The sequence below is a fragment of the Dipodomys spectabilis genome, unplaced genomic scaffold (genome assembly GCF_019054845.1).
Source record: "Dipodomys spectabilis isolate Male_0828 unplaced genomic scaffold, ASM1905484v1 ptg000097l, whole genome shotgun sequence".
Classification (NCBI taxonomy): Eukaryota; Metazoa; Chordata; class Mammalia; order Rodentia; family Heteromyidae; genus Dipodomys; species Dipodomys spectabilis.
This window is the reverse complement of record NW_024870774.1, coordinates 2,643,823-2,662,157: the sequence shown is the minus strand read 5'-3', so window position 1 is coordinate 2,662,157 and position 18,335 is coordinate 2,643,823. Positions and strand designations below refer to the sequence as shown.

Sequence of the window (18,335 nt, the reverse complement as noted above, 5' to 3'; positions counted from 1 at the left end):
TTTTGAATGTACATCGCTAACCCTCCTGCTCTTAGAGCTATTGTCCAAGCAGAAAACAAACTGTCTTTATTACAGTAAGTCACGACTCCACCTGTAATAATACATACAGTCCAAGAACACTCCTGTAAGGCAGCAAGTAGGGTTGAGTCCAAGTGAATATGAGGCCCAGAATCTTTGGTAAGGCGTGAGTTGAAATTTGGCTGAGGTGGTCTTAGGGCCGTGGCATGTTCTGCTTCTCTGGCCCAGCTGCAGCCTGTAGACTATGTGAGACCCAGCACAGCCTGGAGCTCCTGAGCCTTGTCAGCAGGCAGGGAGCCCAAAGCTGTGTAGAAACTGTCAGCGTGCTGTTTGGCCAGGAACGTCAGGAGCAGCAGCAGTGCAGCCTTCGTGTCTGGGTGGAGAGGGGAGGACTGGGTTCCTAAACCCTACAGGCTCCACATATCTTCTGAGCCCTGTTTACATGCCGCCCCCCCCCCCCCCCCCCCCCCCCCCGCCCAGCCTCCATCATCCTCACCTGGTGGGAATTTGTTGTCTGATAGGACGAGGCTGCAGATGCGCAAGAGCTCAGGGGCCACATCTACTACCTGTGGGAAATGAGTGGTTGACTTGGCGACAGAAGCAGCCCTAGGCCCCAGGACTAAGGTGGGTGGTGGGGACAAGGAGAAGCAGTCTCCTGTCAGGGCTGTTTGCATCCAGTACTGATTCACAGACATCCAACTGTCAACATGAGAAGGAACAAGGAAACAGTAGTAATAATTCCCTTTTTGGAGGAGATGGGAGATGTATGACTAAAGATGATTAGTCATTAAGACCAAAAGAAGCAGACAGCCAAACATTCTTCTAACATGTTAAGACTAAAGGTATAAGACAAAGGCAACAAGAACACATGGATATGAAAGCAAACTTAGCTTGGTACATGCAAAATCTCCTAGCTACTCAGGAGGCTGAGATCTTGGTTTAAAGGCAGCCTGGGCAGGCAAGCCTGTGAGACACTATCTCGCAAAAAGCTGGGGGTGGAGCTGTGGCTCAAATAGTACAAAGCTGGCCTTGATCACAAAAAGCTCAGGGACAGGTCCCAGGCCCTGAGTTCAAGCCCCAAGATCAGAACTGCTCTGACTCAAATGTATGGTGGAATGTGACAGTAATGCCCACGTAGCAGTTTTCTAGCCCTGGTCTAGAAAAAGTGGCCTGGGAAAGTTGACAGGGCAGAAATGTAGCTAAGGAAAAATGCTTTTTCGAGCAAGGACCAGCTGCCAATCCTCACAGATGAGCAGGAAAATAGAGGAGGAAGAACCCAAAGGAAGCTGAACCCATCCTGCCTGCCTTAGCTACAACTTGACACCACCTCTGCCTGTCATCAGGCCTGGAACATCCCACCCCTCCTATTCATAAGGGCTGCCAGCATCAAGGTTACCTGGTCAGGACTGCTCTGGTACAGGAAGCTGAAGAGGTGCCCTATGGTGACCCACTCTTCTAAGTCTTCCCTCAGTGGCAGGGCATGAAGCAGGGCAGCCAGCACCTAGACACAACAGATGCCTCAGGCTACTTTCCTGCCCACTTCTTTCCCTCCTTGGCTTCAGAACCTCCAGGTTCTGCCTGATGTCCCCTTCCCTCCTCACCTGGGGCTCTGGTTTCCTTGTTGGACTGGCCATTAACAGGCGGGCGAGAGCACCACAGATATTGTCACGGACACGATCATGTCGCTCCCGTGCCAGGAGGGGCAACAGGAGGCCCAAGAGTTTAGGGAAATGGCTGATCCACAGTCAAGGAACAGATTAACGCACATGGGCAGACCTTGCCCATCCCAAATCCTCCTTGCCAATCTCACTCTCCCCTCTTACAGTCCAAGGATACTCTTGGGCAGCGCGACCTCCATGCTCTGCAAGTACACCCAACCCAAAAATGGCATTGCTCCGCACCTCAGGGTCTGCCTCTCGGGCAGTATTCAGCAGCGCTGGGAGCAGTCGAGATACAAACTGGGCTGAAGCAGCACCCAGACCCTGAATGGACTCTGCCAGTGTGCCCACTGCAAAGGACTTCTCTGCCACTGTGCAGCCCTGTTTCTGTGGGGGAAGGCAAGGGAGTAGTGCATATCAGCCTGGGACTGGGACACTGTGAAGGCAGGCACTGGGCACAGGGGTTGTAGGGGTTTGAAGGTACAGAATGGAGCACTCACCGTCTTACATAGCAACAACGGCAAGAAGCCAGCAAAGAAAGGAGCGAAGGCATCTCCCCCAGCTGCAGCTGCCAGGGCAGGAATGGCCTCTCCAGCATGCTCTAGCAGCATGGCATCGTATTCAGCCTGTGAAGTCAAGTCAGGGACTGGAGCAGCAGGATCAACGCTGTGTTCCTTCAGGCTGCTTGTGGTTCTAGGGGCTGACCTTTGTGGTGTACCTGCCCTGCTTCTAGGGTGTACCTTTTTGTAGCCCTAGCCTTCCTGCTCCTACTTATCACTCCAAGTCTTCTCAGGCCACCCTGCTCTCCCCTGAACTCATACTGCCTCAGTGGTGTCAGGGTTTTGTCACCAATCTCCCGTGTTCTTGGCTCCCCCCAGGCCAAGCCAAGTATACTACCCACCCAGGCCCTTTCAAGACTACCTGGGCTACTGAGGCCTGTCTTCACCTCTAGTGCTCACCTGATCATCGTCTTCTTCATCATCATCTGTGTCTTGACAGGCTGTCTGTAGGAAGAAATGTAGCTCAAGTGAGTCTGGGCTCTCTGCCCTTCCTGTCCGTGAGGGTGGAGATACATAGGGAGCTGGTCTTATAGGGCCTCTGGAACCTCCTCTTCCCCAGTCCTCCATATCCTGCTTACCTTCCTCTGCAGCACAGCCTTGAGCAGGCTGCAGAGCTCAGCAAGGCGCCCAGAGGGCTGCAGTGTGAGGGACCCACAGTTGCGCAGCACCCCTGTGAGGGCCTCTAGCACAGCCATCACCACCTGGCGCTCTCGTTCTCCTTTCACTGCCTTCATGTAGGATGGTATCACCCTGGCCAGGGCAGCCTGCAGAGCTGGAAACACAACTGGTCAGGCCCTGCCCTGCCCCCAAGTTCCCAGCCTGGCCAGGCTTCTGCTTCTCACCAGTATTGTTGGGTTCTGAAGGGCAGCTCTGACAGGCCTTGTGAAGTGCACAGCAGAACTGACCCAGGGCCTCGTGGGCTGCCTTCCGCACGTTGAGGTGAGGACACTGTGGAACAAAGAGGCGAGGTGTATGCTGCTGTGTGCAAAGTGAAAACAGATTCAGTCCAAGTGCCCCACTAACTCACCTCCAGAAGTTTCACTACTTCTTCAAAGACATTCTCCATGTATGGAAGGAAGGCCACACTGTGGACAGACACACAACAGTGGGCAAAGGGCTTCCAGGTGGGATTCCCAGTGCCAGGGGAAGGGCCAATGCTCACCTGGTGTTCACAGAGATCTCCCCCAGTGCAGTGCACGTGTCTTCCTTCTCATCGAAGAAGGCATTCTCCACACTGTACCTACAGGAAGGTGGGGAGGCAGCGATCAGGTACCAGTGGGAGCAGCTCCAACAAGGCCCCTTGTCCAGAGTCAGAGATTGCAGTCCCCTGTGTAGAGACACACTACTCCATACCCTGAAATCTCGGAGTCATCTTCCTCTTCTACATCCTCATCCATGAGCTCCTCTTCCTCTTCCTCATCACTCTCATCATCAAACAAAAGAAAGGAACTGCTTCCATCATACTGAGGCTGGATGGAGGAAGCAGAATAGAGACTCACTGCGGGAAGGGGGTACCCAGGAGAAAGTCCCTATCACAGGGCCAGCTTGACTAACTTCATCTTATGTACATGCCCTCTGCTCACCACAATGCCTTCGGTGGAACGCAGTGACAACAGCATGAGTGTGGTGATTTTTGGCAGGTAGGGTGCCAGGCCCTCACCCATCAGTCCTGATAAAGCTGCCAATAAGCTGTACCTGGTAGAGGCAGAAAGAAACTGTATAATCAGTTGAGAGACAGAGTGACAGAACTCAGAGAAACCTGGACTCAAATGTGGAACAGGAACTATGGATCCAGGATGAGGGGTCACTCACGTGCAGCGCCGCAAGTCAGGGTCATCTACCTGGTCACATAAGCCCAGCCCCAACTGACAGCATTCTTCAGCCAGGGGCCTCATGGGTTCTCCCACTGCTCGTACCAGCACCCCCAGAGTCTCTGTGGAGGCAAGGATGCAGAGGTACACTGAGACACAGAGATGATAGGATTTTAACAATTCTACCCTACTCCTAGGTAAGGAGAAGAAAAAGCCTTTGATGAGAAGGAAGATAGGCTTTCGGCCCTGGGGACACCAGAACATCAGCCCTTCCTTGGAGCTGGGAATCCCTCACTCACCTAGACTCTGGATCCGCACAGGCTGAAGGTCTTCATGGCCTGTCAACAGGAATTCCCGAAGATGTTCCATGACCATGGGGAAGTAAGGCAGGAAGGAGGCCTGAGCAGCTGTGGCTGTAGGACAGGACAGAATCAGAGCTAAAAGAGCAGGGAAGGGGGGAGGTGGGACCACCTCCCACAGGCAGAATGGTACAGGGTGAATGAATCCTCTAAGGTCACTTCCTGTCTCTTTTTCTCCTCACCAATGGCCCCCAGGGCGCTCACAGCCAGCTCCTTGGCCCGGGGACTGCTGGGGTTCCTCAGAGGCTGCAGCATACACTCCATAAGCTCTGGAAGGTAGGGCTGTACTTTGGGCCCTGTGGGAAAGAGTGACTAATCAGCCCAGATCTCCAACCTTCTGCAAATGGACCTGCCTCCAGGCTGACTCCGTAGCCTCTCCATCTGCTTCTCCCCACTACAGGTGGCAATGCAGGAGATGCACTTGGCTCCTATTGGTCAAAGCTGCACTTCCCCTGCATTCCCCACTGCCATCACTACCTAGGTTCTCCACGAAGTTCTCCAGGGCATAGCAGGCTTTGGCGAGGTGGTGTGTGTGCCCTGCAGGCACTGACTTCAGGTAGGTGAGGAGCATCGGCATCACCTCCCCTGAATAGCTGCAGATATGGGGCTAGGGGAGGGAGCAAGAGAAGCAGAAGTCAGGTTCACCTGCAGGACATACCCCTGAGTGCCAGTGGCAGTAAATATGCTTGAAAAGATGAAAACAGAGGGGAAGCTGACACTTAGTATGGGTGAGGGACAAAGCCAGCTGCCCAGATTTAGTCTTGCTGACCTGCAGATTCTCTGAGAACTGGCCCAGGGCAAAGAGTGCAGCATTGCGCACAACTTGTGAGGAGTCCTGCAGGCCTTTGCACACGATCTGTAGCAGTGGGGACAGCAGTCTGAACAGGATGAGATAACGGACAAAGTCTGAGAGGCAGGATCTAAGAGCCCTAGGCTAACATGTCCTCTCATTTCTCCTGGGAAAACCAAAGCTTTCTCTATCACTGGCTGGTAGTACCATCCTCTGGTCCTTATCACTGGAAGGCCATTTCATTTATCTTCCAAACCCAGCAGCAGTTTCAAACTAGCTTTCAAAGTATGGAGAAATACTCAGTGGCTGATCAGTGCTACTGACAAGCTGAAACAACAATATACGCAGGACTGCCATAGGATGTGTACCCCACCCCCTTCCATGGCCCCCCTCATCCTGGGACAGGAATTAAATAGCTACCTCTGCCTGATATGGTCACCAGCTCCGTCGGACAATACAGCTAACACCAGGAGCCCAGCCTTGCGCTGATATGGGTTCTCACTCCGCAAGGCCTCTTCCAACATGGGCATCTAGGGAGAGTATAAGGCCCTGAGTTCAAGCCCAAGTATTAGCACTAAATAAATAAATAGAACTACACTTACCAATTGGGGACAAAGCTTCTCAGGGGGAAGGTGTAGGGCCAGCATGTCCACCACCTGATAAAGCACAGTGAGATTGATTCCATCTCTATCTCCCTAACATCCCACAGCCACTTAACAGCTTGTCCTGCCCACCCCATAGCCTACCTGTACAGCAAAGTGCTTGGGAGTCTCCCCCACCAGCCCAATCTCCAATTCTTCTTCTTCAGAATCCTGGTCTTCAGGATCCAACTGCCCTGGGGGTGGCTCAGCACCCATAATGGGGAAAAGAGTTTGCAGCAAAGGAGGCAGCAGACGGTTCTTCAGTATGGCCTTGAAAAGAAAAAGCCATTATTCCTGAAAATCTCTTGGGTGCATTAAAAAATTCCAAGGACCCCAAATAAGATTCCTAATCTCCTAGATATAAATTACAGTGAGGCAAGGCCTAGGCTTAAATAGCAACCTTTAGATATCAATAGAAAGCTCAGACAATGAGATTAAGGGTGGAGATAGGGTTGGGGTAATATACATCAGAGGAGACTATAATCCTAGCTACTTGGGAGACACAGATCTAAAGACTGTGTTCAAAGCCAGCCTGGGCAGGAAAGTCCATGAGAATCGAATCTTCTCTCCAATTAAAAACACCAAAAGGTAGAAGTAGAGCTGTGGCTTGAGCATAAAAGCTCAGGTACAGCACCCAGGCCTTGAGTTCAAGCCCCAGAACCACATACATGCATGTGTGCATGCATACCCCTGCCCCCAAACCAAAACCAGACAAAAAATATCAGAGGACACCCACCTTGCTCTTAACTTTGACCAGGAAAGTGAGGCAGCAGAGAATACGTACACGTATTGCATCACCCAGGGCTATGTTTTTAGCTACCTGCCCGGAGACAGCAAGAATCAGCAAGAATACTTAGACAAGGTTGGGGCACCTGGTGGCTCATGCCTGTAATCCTAGCTACTCAGGAGGCTGAGAAGTGAGGATCATGGTTCAAAGCTAGCCCAGGCAGGAAAGTCCTTGAGATTCATCTCTAATAAACCACTCAGAAAATCAGAAGTGGCACAGTGGCTCAAGTGGTAGAGCGCTAGCCTTGAGCTGAACAGCTGAAGGACAGCATTCAGGCCCAGAGTTCAAGCCCCATGACTGACAAAAATAAATAAATAAATAAACAAAAAAGAATACTTTGACAGCAAAACAAACAACTGAGGCCATGCATTGAGGCTTACCTCTAGGCAGAATGTAAGGACTTCAGAGAGATGGGGAGTGATGATGGGAACCTCTGACTCCAGCAGTTCATCCAGAGCCTCCAGGGCCTCACATGCCTTTGCCTGACAGACAAGTCATCTCAATCATGCTCCTCTGGAGATCAAGCTGCAAGCTTCGGTACAATCCTTCCCATAGAATGTGCTCCCTCCCCACCCTTCTGTCTTTACCTCATCTATGGGGATCAGAGTCTTCACAGCAACAATAAGCTTAGGCACCAACATTCGTGCAAGAGGCTGGGAAATACAAGATGAGATTGGTCACATAAAGCACAATGAAGCCTAAATTCCAGGGCCCAGAAACTGGTAGCATCTTCAGTCTGTAATCTTAAAAAGGAGGTGAGGTACAGCAGCTAGGTCTGACCACACAAAGTATTCCCTTCCTTATGGTTAGGAAGAATCTAGTAAGAAAGATAAAAAATCCGAAGGGGCTGGGAAGGTGACTCAGTGGTAGAGTGCCTGCCTTGCATGCATGAGACCCTGGGTTTGATTCCTCAGCACCATATAAGCAGAAAAAGCCAGAAATGATGCTGTGGCTCCAGTGGTAGAGCACTAGCCTTGAACTAATGAGCTGAGGGACAGTGCTCAGGCCCAGAGTTCAGACCTCACGACTGACAAAAACAAAAATGAAGCTGCTTAGAAACCTGCAACAGTAAAGACAGTAAACAATAAAGATTAAGGCCTCTGTCTTACCATGTCATCTATGTTGAGGTATGGAGCCATGGTGGCTAGAGTACGCAGGGAGTAGAATAGTAGCCCAGGACAGCCCACTTCTCCAAGAGTCTCATTTAAAAGCCGAAGAAGCTCCCGATGATGGGGTTGGAAGGCCTTTGGCTGGGAAGTCACCACCACACTTAGCAGCAAAAGTCCCATCTGTCCAAGAATTGAGGGTGGGAAAGAAAAGCTTTTATGATATATCCAGACCCTCAGTCCCTTCCTCCTAAGTGTGACAGTACCTCTTTCTCAGAGTTATGGGGGCTTCGAGTACTGTGCTGAAGAAGCTGCATGAGCTGAGGCCAGGCCTCCAGGCCTTCTTTTCGGAAAATGGTAGCTGAGAGCTGGGCCAGGCTGAGGCTCACAAAGTGCCTGCAAACAGGAGACTCCCCTGAAATCACCCTTTAATGCCTTTACCTGCATACCCACGGCTCTTCTTCAATGGAGTAGGCCAGGACAGAAATCATCAGGAGGTTGTGAGCACAAGATCTTTGCCGAGTTGGAACATAAGAAACATCAACTCAGAGAGAACCCAGCAGCACTGAGTCTGCTGTGTGATCTTTGGCCTCATCCAACCTGAATTTCAATTTCATTCTTCTGACTCCAGTTTGGCAGACAATCATCATCCATTCTCAAGAACTTTAGTTGTCAAAAGAATTAGAATTTTGCTCCACCCTCGGTTTAGGGTTGAAGTCTCTGCCCTGCCACACTCCCCCAGTCCCAGTGTGGAGCTGAAAAGAAGGTAGAAACTCAGAGAATCACAATCTAGAGTCAGTCAGGACCAAAGCAAAGGGTGAGGTAGTCACTTACTCTGTCTCTCTCTGAAGGGCAATTAGGACCAGAGACTTGAAGCTGGAAGACAAGTTTCAAATGTTTGGTACCCAGCCAGCCACAGTCACCTCAACTTGGCCGCGCCCCGCCACAGGCCTAGCCCACCTCTCACGCTGTTCTGCAGCTAGGCGTCGCCAGTGGGTGTTGAGTCGTCTACGGACCAGCACAGCTGCGAACTGGCGGATCTAAGATGTAGAGACAGACATGTGAGGAAGACACTGAGAAGACCACAGAGTGGCGCTGGTGGGGAAAGAGCTGGAGTTTTTACCTGAGGGTCTGACGCTGAGGCCAGCAGGTCGCAAAGGGCAGGCAAGGCGGCAGGGTCGCGAAGGGCGATCTGGAGCTGCTCTGTGGCCTGGGGGAAAAGCTGGGTGAGACTTGGGCCTTTCTCCAAGTCTCCTGTTAGCCCTGCCCCGGTCCCACCTGCCTCATACCTGACGGATGCGTTTGGTATCCGGGAGAAGGAGCTCCCGTAAGATTAGTTCCAGGCCGGCAGGCTCCATGGCAGCAGCAGAGCCGCCGCTACCGGGCTGGGAAAGGGAGGGGGGAGGGACGGCACGTGGACCTGACCCACTTCCGGCGGAAAGGGCGTTACACCACGACTCTCTGGTTGCCAAGGTGATTTAACTCACTTCCTACGAAGAAATTCCCGACTGGGCCACGGAAACCCGTCCCCTGGCAACATAGGTTCCGCCGGCCGAGGGTTCCCAAGCTGTGCTGGAGAACTCAGTGTATTCATAGCGGACTTTCTAAGGGGTCCTCGAGTTCTGTAAACAGAGCCAAATCTCCAACTACAGGACCTTTTTCTTAATAAATTTTATTTTGATAATTGTAAAAAGAAAAATCAGGACCAAAACTAAAGGCAACTTAAAAAGTTCAAATATATATTCCTTATATAATAGAGATTTATAATTTCCAGGCTCTCCTGGGGAAGGGAGAGCCCAAAGAGCAAACAATAAGGCAACATTGCCATCACACAATTCAGTCAGAGAAAAGCTGTCAGGAGAGATCAACAGGGTATGAAGAAAGGGAAAGAAAATAGTTCTGCCTCAGAAATCAGTCCATTTTGAGATTGACATAGATATAACGGATGAATTTTAGGGAAGAAAAAAAGGAGATGGTACCCAGCATGAGGAAGAAGACGTAACCAGTAAGTAAGGAGTAGCCAAAGAATTCTACTGTCTGTACTGCTCCTGACATGTTGGAGCGTCGGGCATAGTAGAAAACTGAGTAGAGGAAGATGAAGAGGCCAGTGGAACCAACACTCAGTACAGATCGCCACCACCAGCGGTAATCCTCCCCAGACAACTGGAAGTAGGTGAGTGCAATGGAGATGCAAGCCCCCACACTCAGCAGGATGGCAAAAACAAAGAAGAGGATGCCATACAATGTGTACTGCTCTCGACCCCAGACTGTGGCAAAGATGTAGTACAGCTCCACAGAGATGGCACTGTGAAGAGAAAACACAATTCACTGTGCACTGTTAGTACCACGATGGAACCAAAATCTAGCCCACACCCTTCCATATTATTGGGTCTTGGGTCCCTGTGGAAAGTGAGACCACCCTTTCTCTCTGCCCTAGATTTCCTGGCCTCAGTGGGGATTTTATTTTATTTTTTTTGTTGGTCATTGGGCTTGAACTCTGATTTGGGCACTGTGCCTCAGCTCTTCAGCCCACGGTGAGTGCTCTACCACTTGAGCCACAGCGGCACTTCCAGTTTTCTAGTAGTTTATTGGAGATGAGTCTCATGGACTTTCCTGCCTGGGCTGGCTTTGAACTGTGATCCTCAGATCTCAGCCTTCTGAGTAACTAGGATTACAGGTGTGAGCCACTGGCGCCTGACTATCAGTGGGGATTCTTTTGCCTATGATTTACCTGCTCTCATTTCAAGAATATCTTCATTGGGGCTGAGAAGGTGGCTCAGTGGTAGAGCGCTTGCCTTGCATGCATGAGGCCCTGGGTTCGATTCCTTAGCACCACATAAGCGAAAAGAAAGAACATCTTCACTGATCATTTGAAAGTAGGGATCTTGCCAGGCGCTGGTGGCTCACGCCTGTAATCCTAGCTACTCAGGAGGCTGAGATCTGAGGATCACGGTTCAAAGCCAGCCCGGGCAGGAAAGACTGTGAGACTCCTATCTCCAATAAACCACCAGAAAACCGGAAGTGGTGCTGTAGCTCAAGTGGTAGAGTGCTCGCCTTGAGCTGAAGAGCTGAAGGACAGTGCCCAGGCCCAGAGTTCAAGCCCCACGACCGACAAAAAAAAAAAAAAAAAAGAAAGTAGGGATCTTTTCCGTTTTATTTGCTTCTGCATTAGCTACCTGGCAAAAAGAGGTACTCAACAAGTTGAATGAGTAATCAAATGGGCTTTAAGCCCCAAATGATGCCACTAAAACACTAAAGAACCCAGGTTCTGCAGGCATAATGTGGGGGCATACAGCCATTTACTACTTTGAGTAGAAGAGCTTAATCTGAACTAACTGAAGATTAGTTCTGCTAGGGCATTGAACTACTTAATGAGCTCTTAGTGGTACAGCAGAACTAGGGATTATTAATGGGTTATGATACGAGGTGAGTGGGAAAAGTTGAGTCATGGCTATGGGACGAAGGATACCTGAAAGGCAGGAAGCCTCCAACAGTCATGTGGATGAGAGTTGACTTGTACCATGGCTGGGGTGGGATCTCCCGGGCAATATTCTTGGTACGACAAGGTGCATCAAATGGGCTGGCATTGTTCTTCCCAAAGATTCCTCCAATGACAGTGAGAGGAAAGCCTACCAGCAGCCAAACCGTCAGAAGCAGCAGGATGGTGGTGGCTGGCAGAGCTTGTGTTGAACCATTGGCCCAGTGCACTGAGTTCACCACACTCCACGTCAGGAAGAAAGGCACTGTAGGAATGGGTTCCCACAGAGATCGGCATTAGGAGTTATATGTGTGGGGTACTTACTCGGATTGGTCCTAAAAAAGAGGGCTAAAGCAGCCTACAACTCTAAGGGCCCACCCACATTCTTGGATAATCATATAGAATTGATTACTTTCTTCTTCACTTGTGTGTGTGTGTGTGTATGCTAGTCCTGGGATTTGAACTCAGGACCTAGATACTGTCTCTGAACTTTTTTTCCTCAAGCTAGCACTCTACCATGTGAGCCACAGCTCTACTTTTGGCTTTTTGGTGGGTAACTAGAGATAAGAGTCTTATGGACTTTCCTTTCCCTAGGCTGGCTTTAAACTGCAATCCTCATATCTCAGCCTCCTAAGTAATGAGGATTATATGTGTGAGCCACTGGTGCCTGGCTTCACCTTTTATGCCACATTGTTCTTTGTTCCTTGTCTTGTCTTGCCAATACCCCTTCCTCTACCCAGTGTCATCATGGGCAATTGCTCATCATGATCTGAAAGACAGAAATACTCTTGTGTTCAAGGTCTGTCTTGTCATGGCATTGGAAATTCTTAGCATTGTGACCCTGTTTTCAGAAAGCCCCATTTTATATAAAACTAGCACATAAAACTAGTAACATGAAGGATTCATACAACTGCCTTTGAAAGGACTGAAGTAACCCTACCTCCAAGATAAGTGAGGGACTATCCAAATATGAATTTAAGAGTGTACTTTAAATCTAAATATTCTCATCTAAACCGTGTTAAGAATACAGGCTTTAGATTCAGACTGCTGGATCTGAAACCTGATTCACTACTTTTTGTGTCTATGTGTATGCTGGTATTGAGGCTTGAGTTCAGTGCCTTGCAAATTCTCTTAGCTCTACCATTTGAACATACTCCCACTTCCAGCCTTTCTCTGGTTAACTGGAGATAATTTGGGATTTGTCTTCCAGGGCTAGCTTCGAACTATGATCCTGATCTCAGTCTCCTAGAGTTGCTGGGATTATAGTGTGAGCCACCAGTGCCTGGTTCTGGATATTTTAACTTTTTTTTTTTTCTCCTCTAGTTCTAGAGTTTGGGCTCATGCTCAAACTTTAACTTTTAATTGTTTAAAAAGGCAGGGCTATGGGGCTGGGAAGGTGGCTCAGTGGTAGAGTGCTTGCCTTACATGCATGAGGCCCTAGGTTCGATTCCTCAGCACCACATAAGCAAAAAGAAAAAAAAGCCGGAAGTGGCGCTATGGCTCAAGTGGTAGAATGCTAGCCTTGAGCTGAAGAGCTGAGGGACAGTGCCCAGGCCCAGAGTTCAGGCCCCATGACTGGACCCAAAAAAACAAAACAAAATACAAAGGCATGGCTAGCCGGGCGCAGGTGGCTCACGCCTGTAATCCTAGCTATTCAGGAGGCTGAGATCTGAGGATCGTGGTTCAAAGCCAGCCTGGGCAGGAAAGTCAGAGACTCTTATCTCCAATAAACCATTAGAAAACCAGAAGTGGTGCTGTAGCTCAAATGGTAGAGTGCTTGCCTTGAGCTGAAGAGCACAAAGACAGCGCCGAAGCCCAGAATTCAAGCCCCAGGACCAAAAAAAAAAAGGCAGGGCTCAGTGGGAGAGTGCTTGGCTTGCGTGCATGAGGCTCTGGGTTTAATTCCTCAGCACCACATAAGCTGAAAAAGTCAGAAGTAGAGCTGTGGCTCAAGTGGTAGAGCGCTAGCCTTGAGCTGAAGAGCTGAGGGACAGTGCCCAGGCCTAGAGTTCAGGCCTCATGACCGACCAAAAAAAAATTTTTTTTAAAAAGCAAACCAGGTGCCTGTGTCTTATGCCCACAAGCCTAGCTTCTCAGGAGGCTGAGATTTGAGGATCAGGGTTTGAAGCCTGCCTGGGCAGGAAAGTCTATGAGACATTAATCTCCAGTTAACCTCCAAAAAGTTAGGAGTAGGGCTCTCACACAAGTAACAGAGCATTAGCCTTGAGCATAAAAGCTCAGGGACAGCACCCAGGCCCTGAATTCAAGCCCCAGGACTAGCATAAAATTTTTTTTAAAGGTAACCTAGAGATATAGCTCAGTGGTAAAGTGTTTGCCTAATATATACAAGGCCTTGGGTTCAATCCCCAACACTGAAGGACAAAGAAAAGCATTCTGAGCCACATAGCGCTCATGTAATCCTCACACTCAAGGTTGGAAGATCATGAATTTGCAGCTAGCCTGAGCTACATAGCAAGCCCATCTCAAATAAAGAAAAAGCTGTGCACTGGTAGTTCATGCCTATACTCCTAGCTACTCAGGAGGCTGAGATCTGAGGATCGAAGTTTAAAGCCACCCCAGGCAGGAAAGTCCATGAGACTCCTATCTCCAATTAACCACCAGAAAACCAGAAGTGGCACCATGGCTCAAAGTGGTAGAGTGCTAGTCTTGAGTGAAGAGCGCAGGAATAGCACTCAGGCCCTGAGTTCAAGCCCCATGTTAGAAAAAAAAAAAGTGTTCATTTGGATTCTTTTTTTTTTTCTTTTCTTTCTCTCTGCCTACATTCCTTCCTCCCCTACCCTCTCCTTTAAAATCTCACTCTGACTATATTCCAAATTCCTTGATGTGTTCTTAAGTCCAAGCAGACCCACTAGGGAAGGAAAAAATCCTCACCAGAAAAGAGACTGGTAGTGAGAATGATATTCCACACCCAACGCTCGCCTCCAATCTGTCGGTAGAAGTGGCTAGACACATAGCCAGAGATGCAGCAGGTCAAGGCATACAACAAGATGGCTGCTGAGTTAATGGCTCCATGACGGTGTACATTGAACATGCCCAGTAGTGCCATGACAATAATTCCTATAGGATGGTAGTAGAAAGCCATGTTAGATCTTACCTATCTTTGTAATTTCAGAGGAATTGTGCTCCTTCTGCCAGTTCCAATGCAAAATAGTCTTCCCTAGCTCTGCTCTGTTCTTTTTTTTATTTTTCTTGGCTTATGTGGTGCTGAGGAATCGAACCCAGGGCCTCATGTATGTAAGGCGAGCACTTTCTACCATTGGGCTAGCTTTCCAGCCCTCTTCCCTAGTTTTGTTGTCCAGAAAATTCCCACAACCCTCACTAGAGCCATCTTTCCCCTCAGATCTTCTCCTCACCTTGAATAGTAGTAGATTCTCAAACCTTTTCGTTCTTTCTTTTTTTTTTTTAGTGCAGTCGTGGGGCCTGAACTCTGGGCCTGGGCGCTATCCCTCAGCTCTTCAGCTCAATGCTAGCGCTCTACCACTTGAGCCACAGCGCCACTTCTGGCTTTTTTTCTTTTTGCTTATGTGGTGCTAAGGAATCGAACCCAAGGCCTCATGCATGCAAGGCAAGCGCTTTACCAGCCCCAATCCTCAAACCTTTTCTTACAATCTACCTACTCTTTGGGAGAAATCTCCAATTAATTCTTATCTTACCAGTGCCAAGAGCCAGGAACTGGGCACCCACACCCAGCACAGCACAGAGCAGACCACGGTATGGAGGGAAGCGGAAGACATCTGTATGGATTATTTTCCAACCATTGTCACCCTGGTCAAAGTCATCACTAGATCCTCCAGAGGTGGTCTCCTCATCTAGGTTGTATCGAGCCAGGTCATTCCGAAGTACACGCATTAGAATGACAGCCACAAATCCCACCAGTAAAAACACAAGCACCATGGAGTTGATGATGGACAACCAATGGATTTCTAATGTTCGGGGAAAGAAGCCACCATCATCACCCCGGCGCCTGTCACTCCGACGCTCCACTGAAGTCTCAGACCATCGCACGCTGTAAGTGTGGGTAAGGCCTAGGAGTTCATCAGATCTTAACCCATCCAAGCTATGGGGTTTGACATCTCGCACAGAAACATTGGCAAATATAATTCGATCTCCATGGAATTCTAGATGGAAGTCCAAATGGGTCCAGAGTCCTATCTTGTGGCTATGTGGTAAGAAGCCACTTTCTTCCATGTAACCCACAAAACCACGAATTGGCAAGTCATCTACCACAAATTCAAAGTAATACAGTTCTTCAATGGCCTGGCGCAACTGTTCTACCTATAAAGAGAAAGTCAAGAGTCAGTCACACTCTCAGAAAAGTTTCTCAAACTTTTGTGCTAGTAATACTTTGTGGGGAGGACACTGATCTGTGTATTTGTAGCATGTAGTATCCCTGGCCATTGCACAGCAATATTATCCCCCAGTTATGACAGTTAAAAACATCTCTAGGTATTTCCAAATGTACTTTAGTGGACAAAAGTCTTCTGCTAAGAATCACTGGGTTTAGTTCTAGTATGTTGGGATTACCCTCAAACAAGCAAGTATGACTTTGAAAGGGTTAAGCTATAGAAAAGGAGAGCAGGAAGGTGTAAAAAAAAAAAAAGACTGCAGTAGACCAAAGAATGGTGAATGGAAAAACCATGACAACTGCCCAAGAACTGGTGGCTCATGCCTGTAATCCTGTAGTTCAAATTGAGCCTGAGCAGGGAAGTTTGTAAGACTTTTATTTCCAATTAACCACCCAAAAGCAGGAAGTGGGGTTGTGGCTCAAGTAGTAAGAGTGCTAGGTAGTCTTAAGCAAAATTGCTCAGGGGCAGCATCCAGGTCTTGAGTTCAAGGCCTATGACTGCACCAAAAAAAAGGGGGGGGGGCTGGGAAGGTGGCTCAGTGGTAGAGCGCTTGCCTTGCATGCATGAGGCCCTGGGTTCGATTCCTCAGCACCACATAAAAAAAAGAAAAAAACCAGAAGTGGTGCTAAGGCTCAAGTGGTAGAGCGCTAGCCTTGAGCTGAGGGTCAGTGCCCAGGCCCAGAGTTCAGGCCCCACGACCCGACCAAAAAAAAAAAAAAGGAAAGGAAGAGCAGATAGAAGGAGTTGAGAAAGAGCCAAGAGGTAGATATGGAAGGAAAGAAAAGAGAAGTAGGCAAAAGTGATAGGAACTAATTGCTGACAGAGAAACTTGCAGCTAGAAGCCCTAGGCTCTAATCTAATACTCGATTTCTGCAATTCATTATCCATTCTTTCTTGAAAAAGTCACTTCAGAACAAGTATGTCAGTTACAGAGTTATGTTAAAATAGATTCCAAAAGTTATTTTGAACTATAAATGCAAAGCATTATTAATGCCTGGAAAGGAGGATTAAGAGAGAAACAATGCGGAGGGGCTGACCTGCGCAGAACTGAGTTGCATGTGGCATAGAATTCTCTTCTCCACGTTCTCTCGAAAGCGTATCTCATACAGAGACTCGGCCATTCGGTCTCCATCCAGCACTTCACCCAAGCTAAGGCTTTTGTGTCGTATCTTCTCAGGGCAGCAGACTGGAAGCTGATAGTAGTGGTAAGTTTCCTGAGGATTATGGTAAGGTCCCACTTTGTTGACATATAGAATGACAGGGTCACCGGCCTTGTAGTGTGTCACACCTTCCACCCCTGGTTCATAGTCTGTGCCCAGCAGCAGTATCAGGATTGGCAAACACTGGCAGCTCCAACTTCCAGGTTGCCCTAGGATTGTCATCCTTAAGGCAGTGGAATCTGGGAGAATCCTGCAGTTACAGAAACTAGGGGTCAACTCATGACGTCCTAGGTTAGGTTTCTCGAATGGACGCCCACTGGTTCCACCTTCCCTTTGGGCTTCCCCACCCCCACATCACATGGCGTCCCAGAGAACCCTCAAACCAGGTTCCACCTCCACTCGGGACTTTGAGATCAGTATAGCTCACCCTCCCACAAAAGACCCCAGCCGGGGCTTCCACAGCGCCCTAGCCTGTTTCCATGGCAACGCGGCATAACCTCGCCACTCCGGCCCCATCCCGCCACAGCTCCGGGGTCCTCACCACGAGGGAGCGGCTGGCTAAGGCGGCGCCAGCGGCCCCGTAAGCTGCCCTTGGGCTCCTGCTGGGGTCTCCCCCTGAGAGGCGCGGGAGCAGTGGGGTTAGAGAGGACCAGAAGGCCGACTTGCACGGGGTTGTCCTCTGCTGTGCCTGATCACAACGGCTGTGACCACAGCAGGCTGGGCACCGCATTCGATTCAGCCAGGTGCTCTCCGCTGGGCTTTCTCCAGAGAGATGTCCATCCCAGCTCCGGAGACCCGGCAAAGCTTGGTTCTCCCATCTTCAGTAGAGGGTCCTCCCGGCGAGCTGGAGGCAGCCCGTGACACGTCAGTCTTACCACTTCCGCCCTCACAGGCGGGGACCTCAGGTTGACGGAAGGCTCCTGTAGTGGATGCTCCGGTGCCGAGGCTGCGCGCGCGTTCGTTGCGGGTCGCATCCGATGGAGGGGTTAGGCCAGGCCCGGCTACGACGCCTTTTCCGGACCAGGGTCGTCTTTGGGTCTCCCGCCTGTCCCTGGAAGGATTGCGCACGAGAGCCCGGGCCAGCGGTGGCTGCCGTGGTTCCTACGAGCGGAGTCCTGAGAGTGAAGCCAACCACGCGCGCCGCCGGCAGCCGGGGCGGCTGCGCACGGGCGGCAGCTGCGCCCACACTTGGGCTCTGGAAGTTTTTGGCGGCTGAACCAATGGAAGTCGCCACTGGCTACTGAGGCGAGCCTTGAGAGGCGGTTCGTAAATGCTAACCGGAGAGGGGCGAAACGTGACGCGTCGCTCCCACGCCAGCGAGGCCTGAACGTCACTTCACCCCTTTCTCACGGGTCACCGAGGCCTTCTGGTGAAAAGAACAAATCGGATCTAGTGAAAGTGTGGACCCGAGGCTCTAGTGAGGTTTGCCAAATAGAGGTCAGAGACACGCCGAAACCGTTTTGTGTGGGTTTTTGTTTTTCCTTGATACTGAGGTTAGAAGCCCGAGTCTTGAATTTGTTGGGCAGGCGCTCTGTTGCTGAGCCACGCTTGCTGACCTGTTGTTTTTCCGATTCGTTTTTGAGCTAAGGTCTCATTTCCT

The 18,335-nt window shown here is 49.8% G+C and overlaps 2 protein-coding genes across 5 annotated transcripts; both read right to left on the bottom strand.

The window, feature by feature from the left end:
* Nucleotides 1-43: 43 nt before the first annotated feature.
* On the bottom strand, nucleotides 44-9,129 carry Ipo4 (importin 4). 2 transcript variants are annotated; one of them, XM_042686353.1, is made up of 30 exons: nucleotides 9,020-9,129; nucleotides 8,854-8,940; nucleotides 8,691-8,770; nucleotides 8,565-8,606; nucleotides 7,997-8,126; nucleotides 7,734-7,913; nucleotides 7,212-7,277; nucleotides 7,005-7,106; nucleotides 6,574-6,657; nucleotides 5,943-6,107; nucleotides 5,799-5,852; nucleotides 5,617-5,726; nucleotides 5,176-5,284; nucleotides 4,884-5,013; nucleotides 4,589-4,702; nucleotides 4,347-4,460; nucleotides 4,049-4,169; nucleotides 3,820-3,931; nucleotides 3,590-3,705; nucleotides 3,399-3,476; nucleotides 3,264-3,321; nucleotides 3,079-3,184; nucleotides 2,815-3,008; nucleotides 2,636-2,680; nucleotides 2,177-2,302; nucleotides 1,855-2,063; nucleotides 1,620-1,752; nucleotides 1,415-1,519; nucleotides 515-584; nucleotides 44-391 (listed from the first exon to the last, which is right to left on the bottom strand). In XM_042686353.1, the coding sequence occupies exons 1-30, from the start codon at nucleotides 9,086-9,088 to the stop codon at nucleotides 261-263; spliced, it is 3,240 nt and encodes a 1,079-aa protein (XP_042542287.1). In that variant the 5' UTR covers nucleotides 9,089-9,129; the 3' UTR covers nucleotides 44-260. The 2 variants fall into 2 exon arrangements, with proteins under 2 accessions (XP_042542287.1, XP_042542288.1); XM_042686354.1 differs by having other exon boundaries at nucleotides 7,997-8,129; nucleotides 8,568-8,606.
* A 255-nt stretch (nucleotides 9,130-9,384) lies between these two features.
* Tm9sf1 (transmembrane 9 superfamily member 1) lies at nucleotides 9,385-17,367 on the bottom strand. 3 transcript variants are annotated; one of them, XM_042686358.1, is made up of 6 exons: nucleotides 17,277-17,367; nucleotides 16,613-16,985; nucleotides 14,883-15,504; nucleotides 14,101-14,286; nucleotides 11,200-11,473; nucleotides 9,385-10,035 (listed from the first exon to the last, which is right to left on the bottom strand). In XM_042686358.1, the coding sequence occupies exons 2-6, from the start codon at nucleotides 16,955-16,957 to the stop codon at nucleotides 9,642-9,644; spliced, it is 1,821 nt and encodes a 606-aa protein (XP_042542292.1). In that variant the 5' UTR covers nucleotides 16,958-16,985; nucleotides 17,277-17,367; the 3' UTR covers nucleotides 9,385-9,641. The 3 variants fall into 3 exon arrangements, with proteins under 3 accessions (XP_042542292.1, XP_042542291.1, XP_042542293.1); XM_042686357.1 differs by lacking the exon at nucleotides 17,277-17,367 and adding an exon at nucleotides 17,207-17,256; XM_042686359.1 differs by lacking the exon at nucleotides 17,277-17,367 and adding an exon at nucleotides 17,233-17,248.
* Nucleotides 17,368-18,335: the final 968 nt, after the last annotated feature.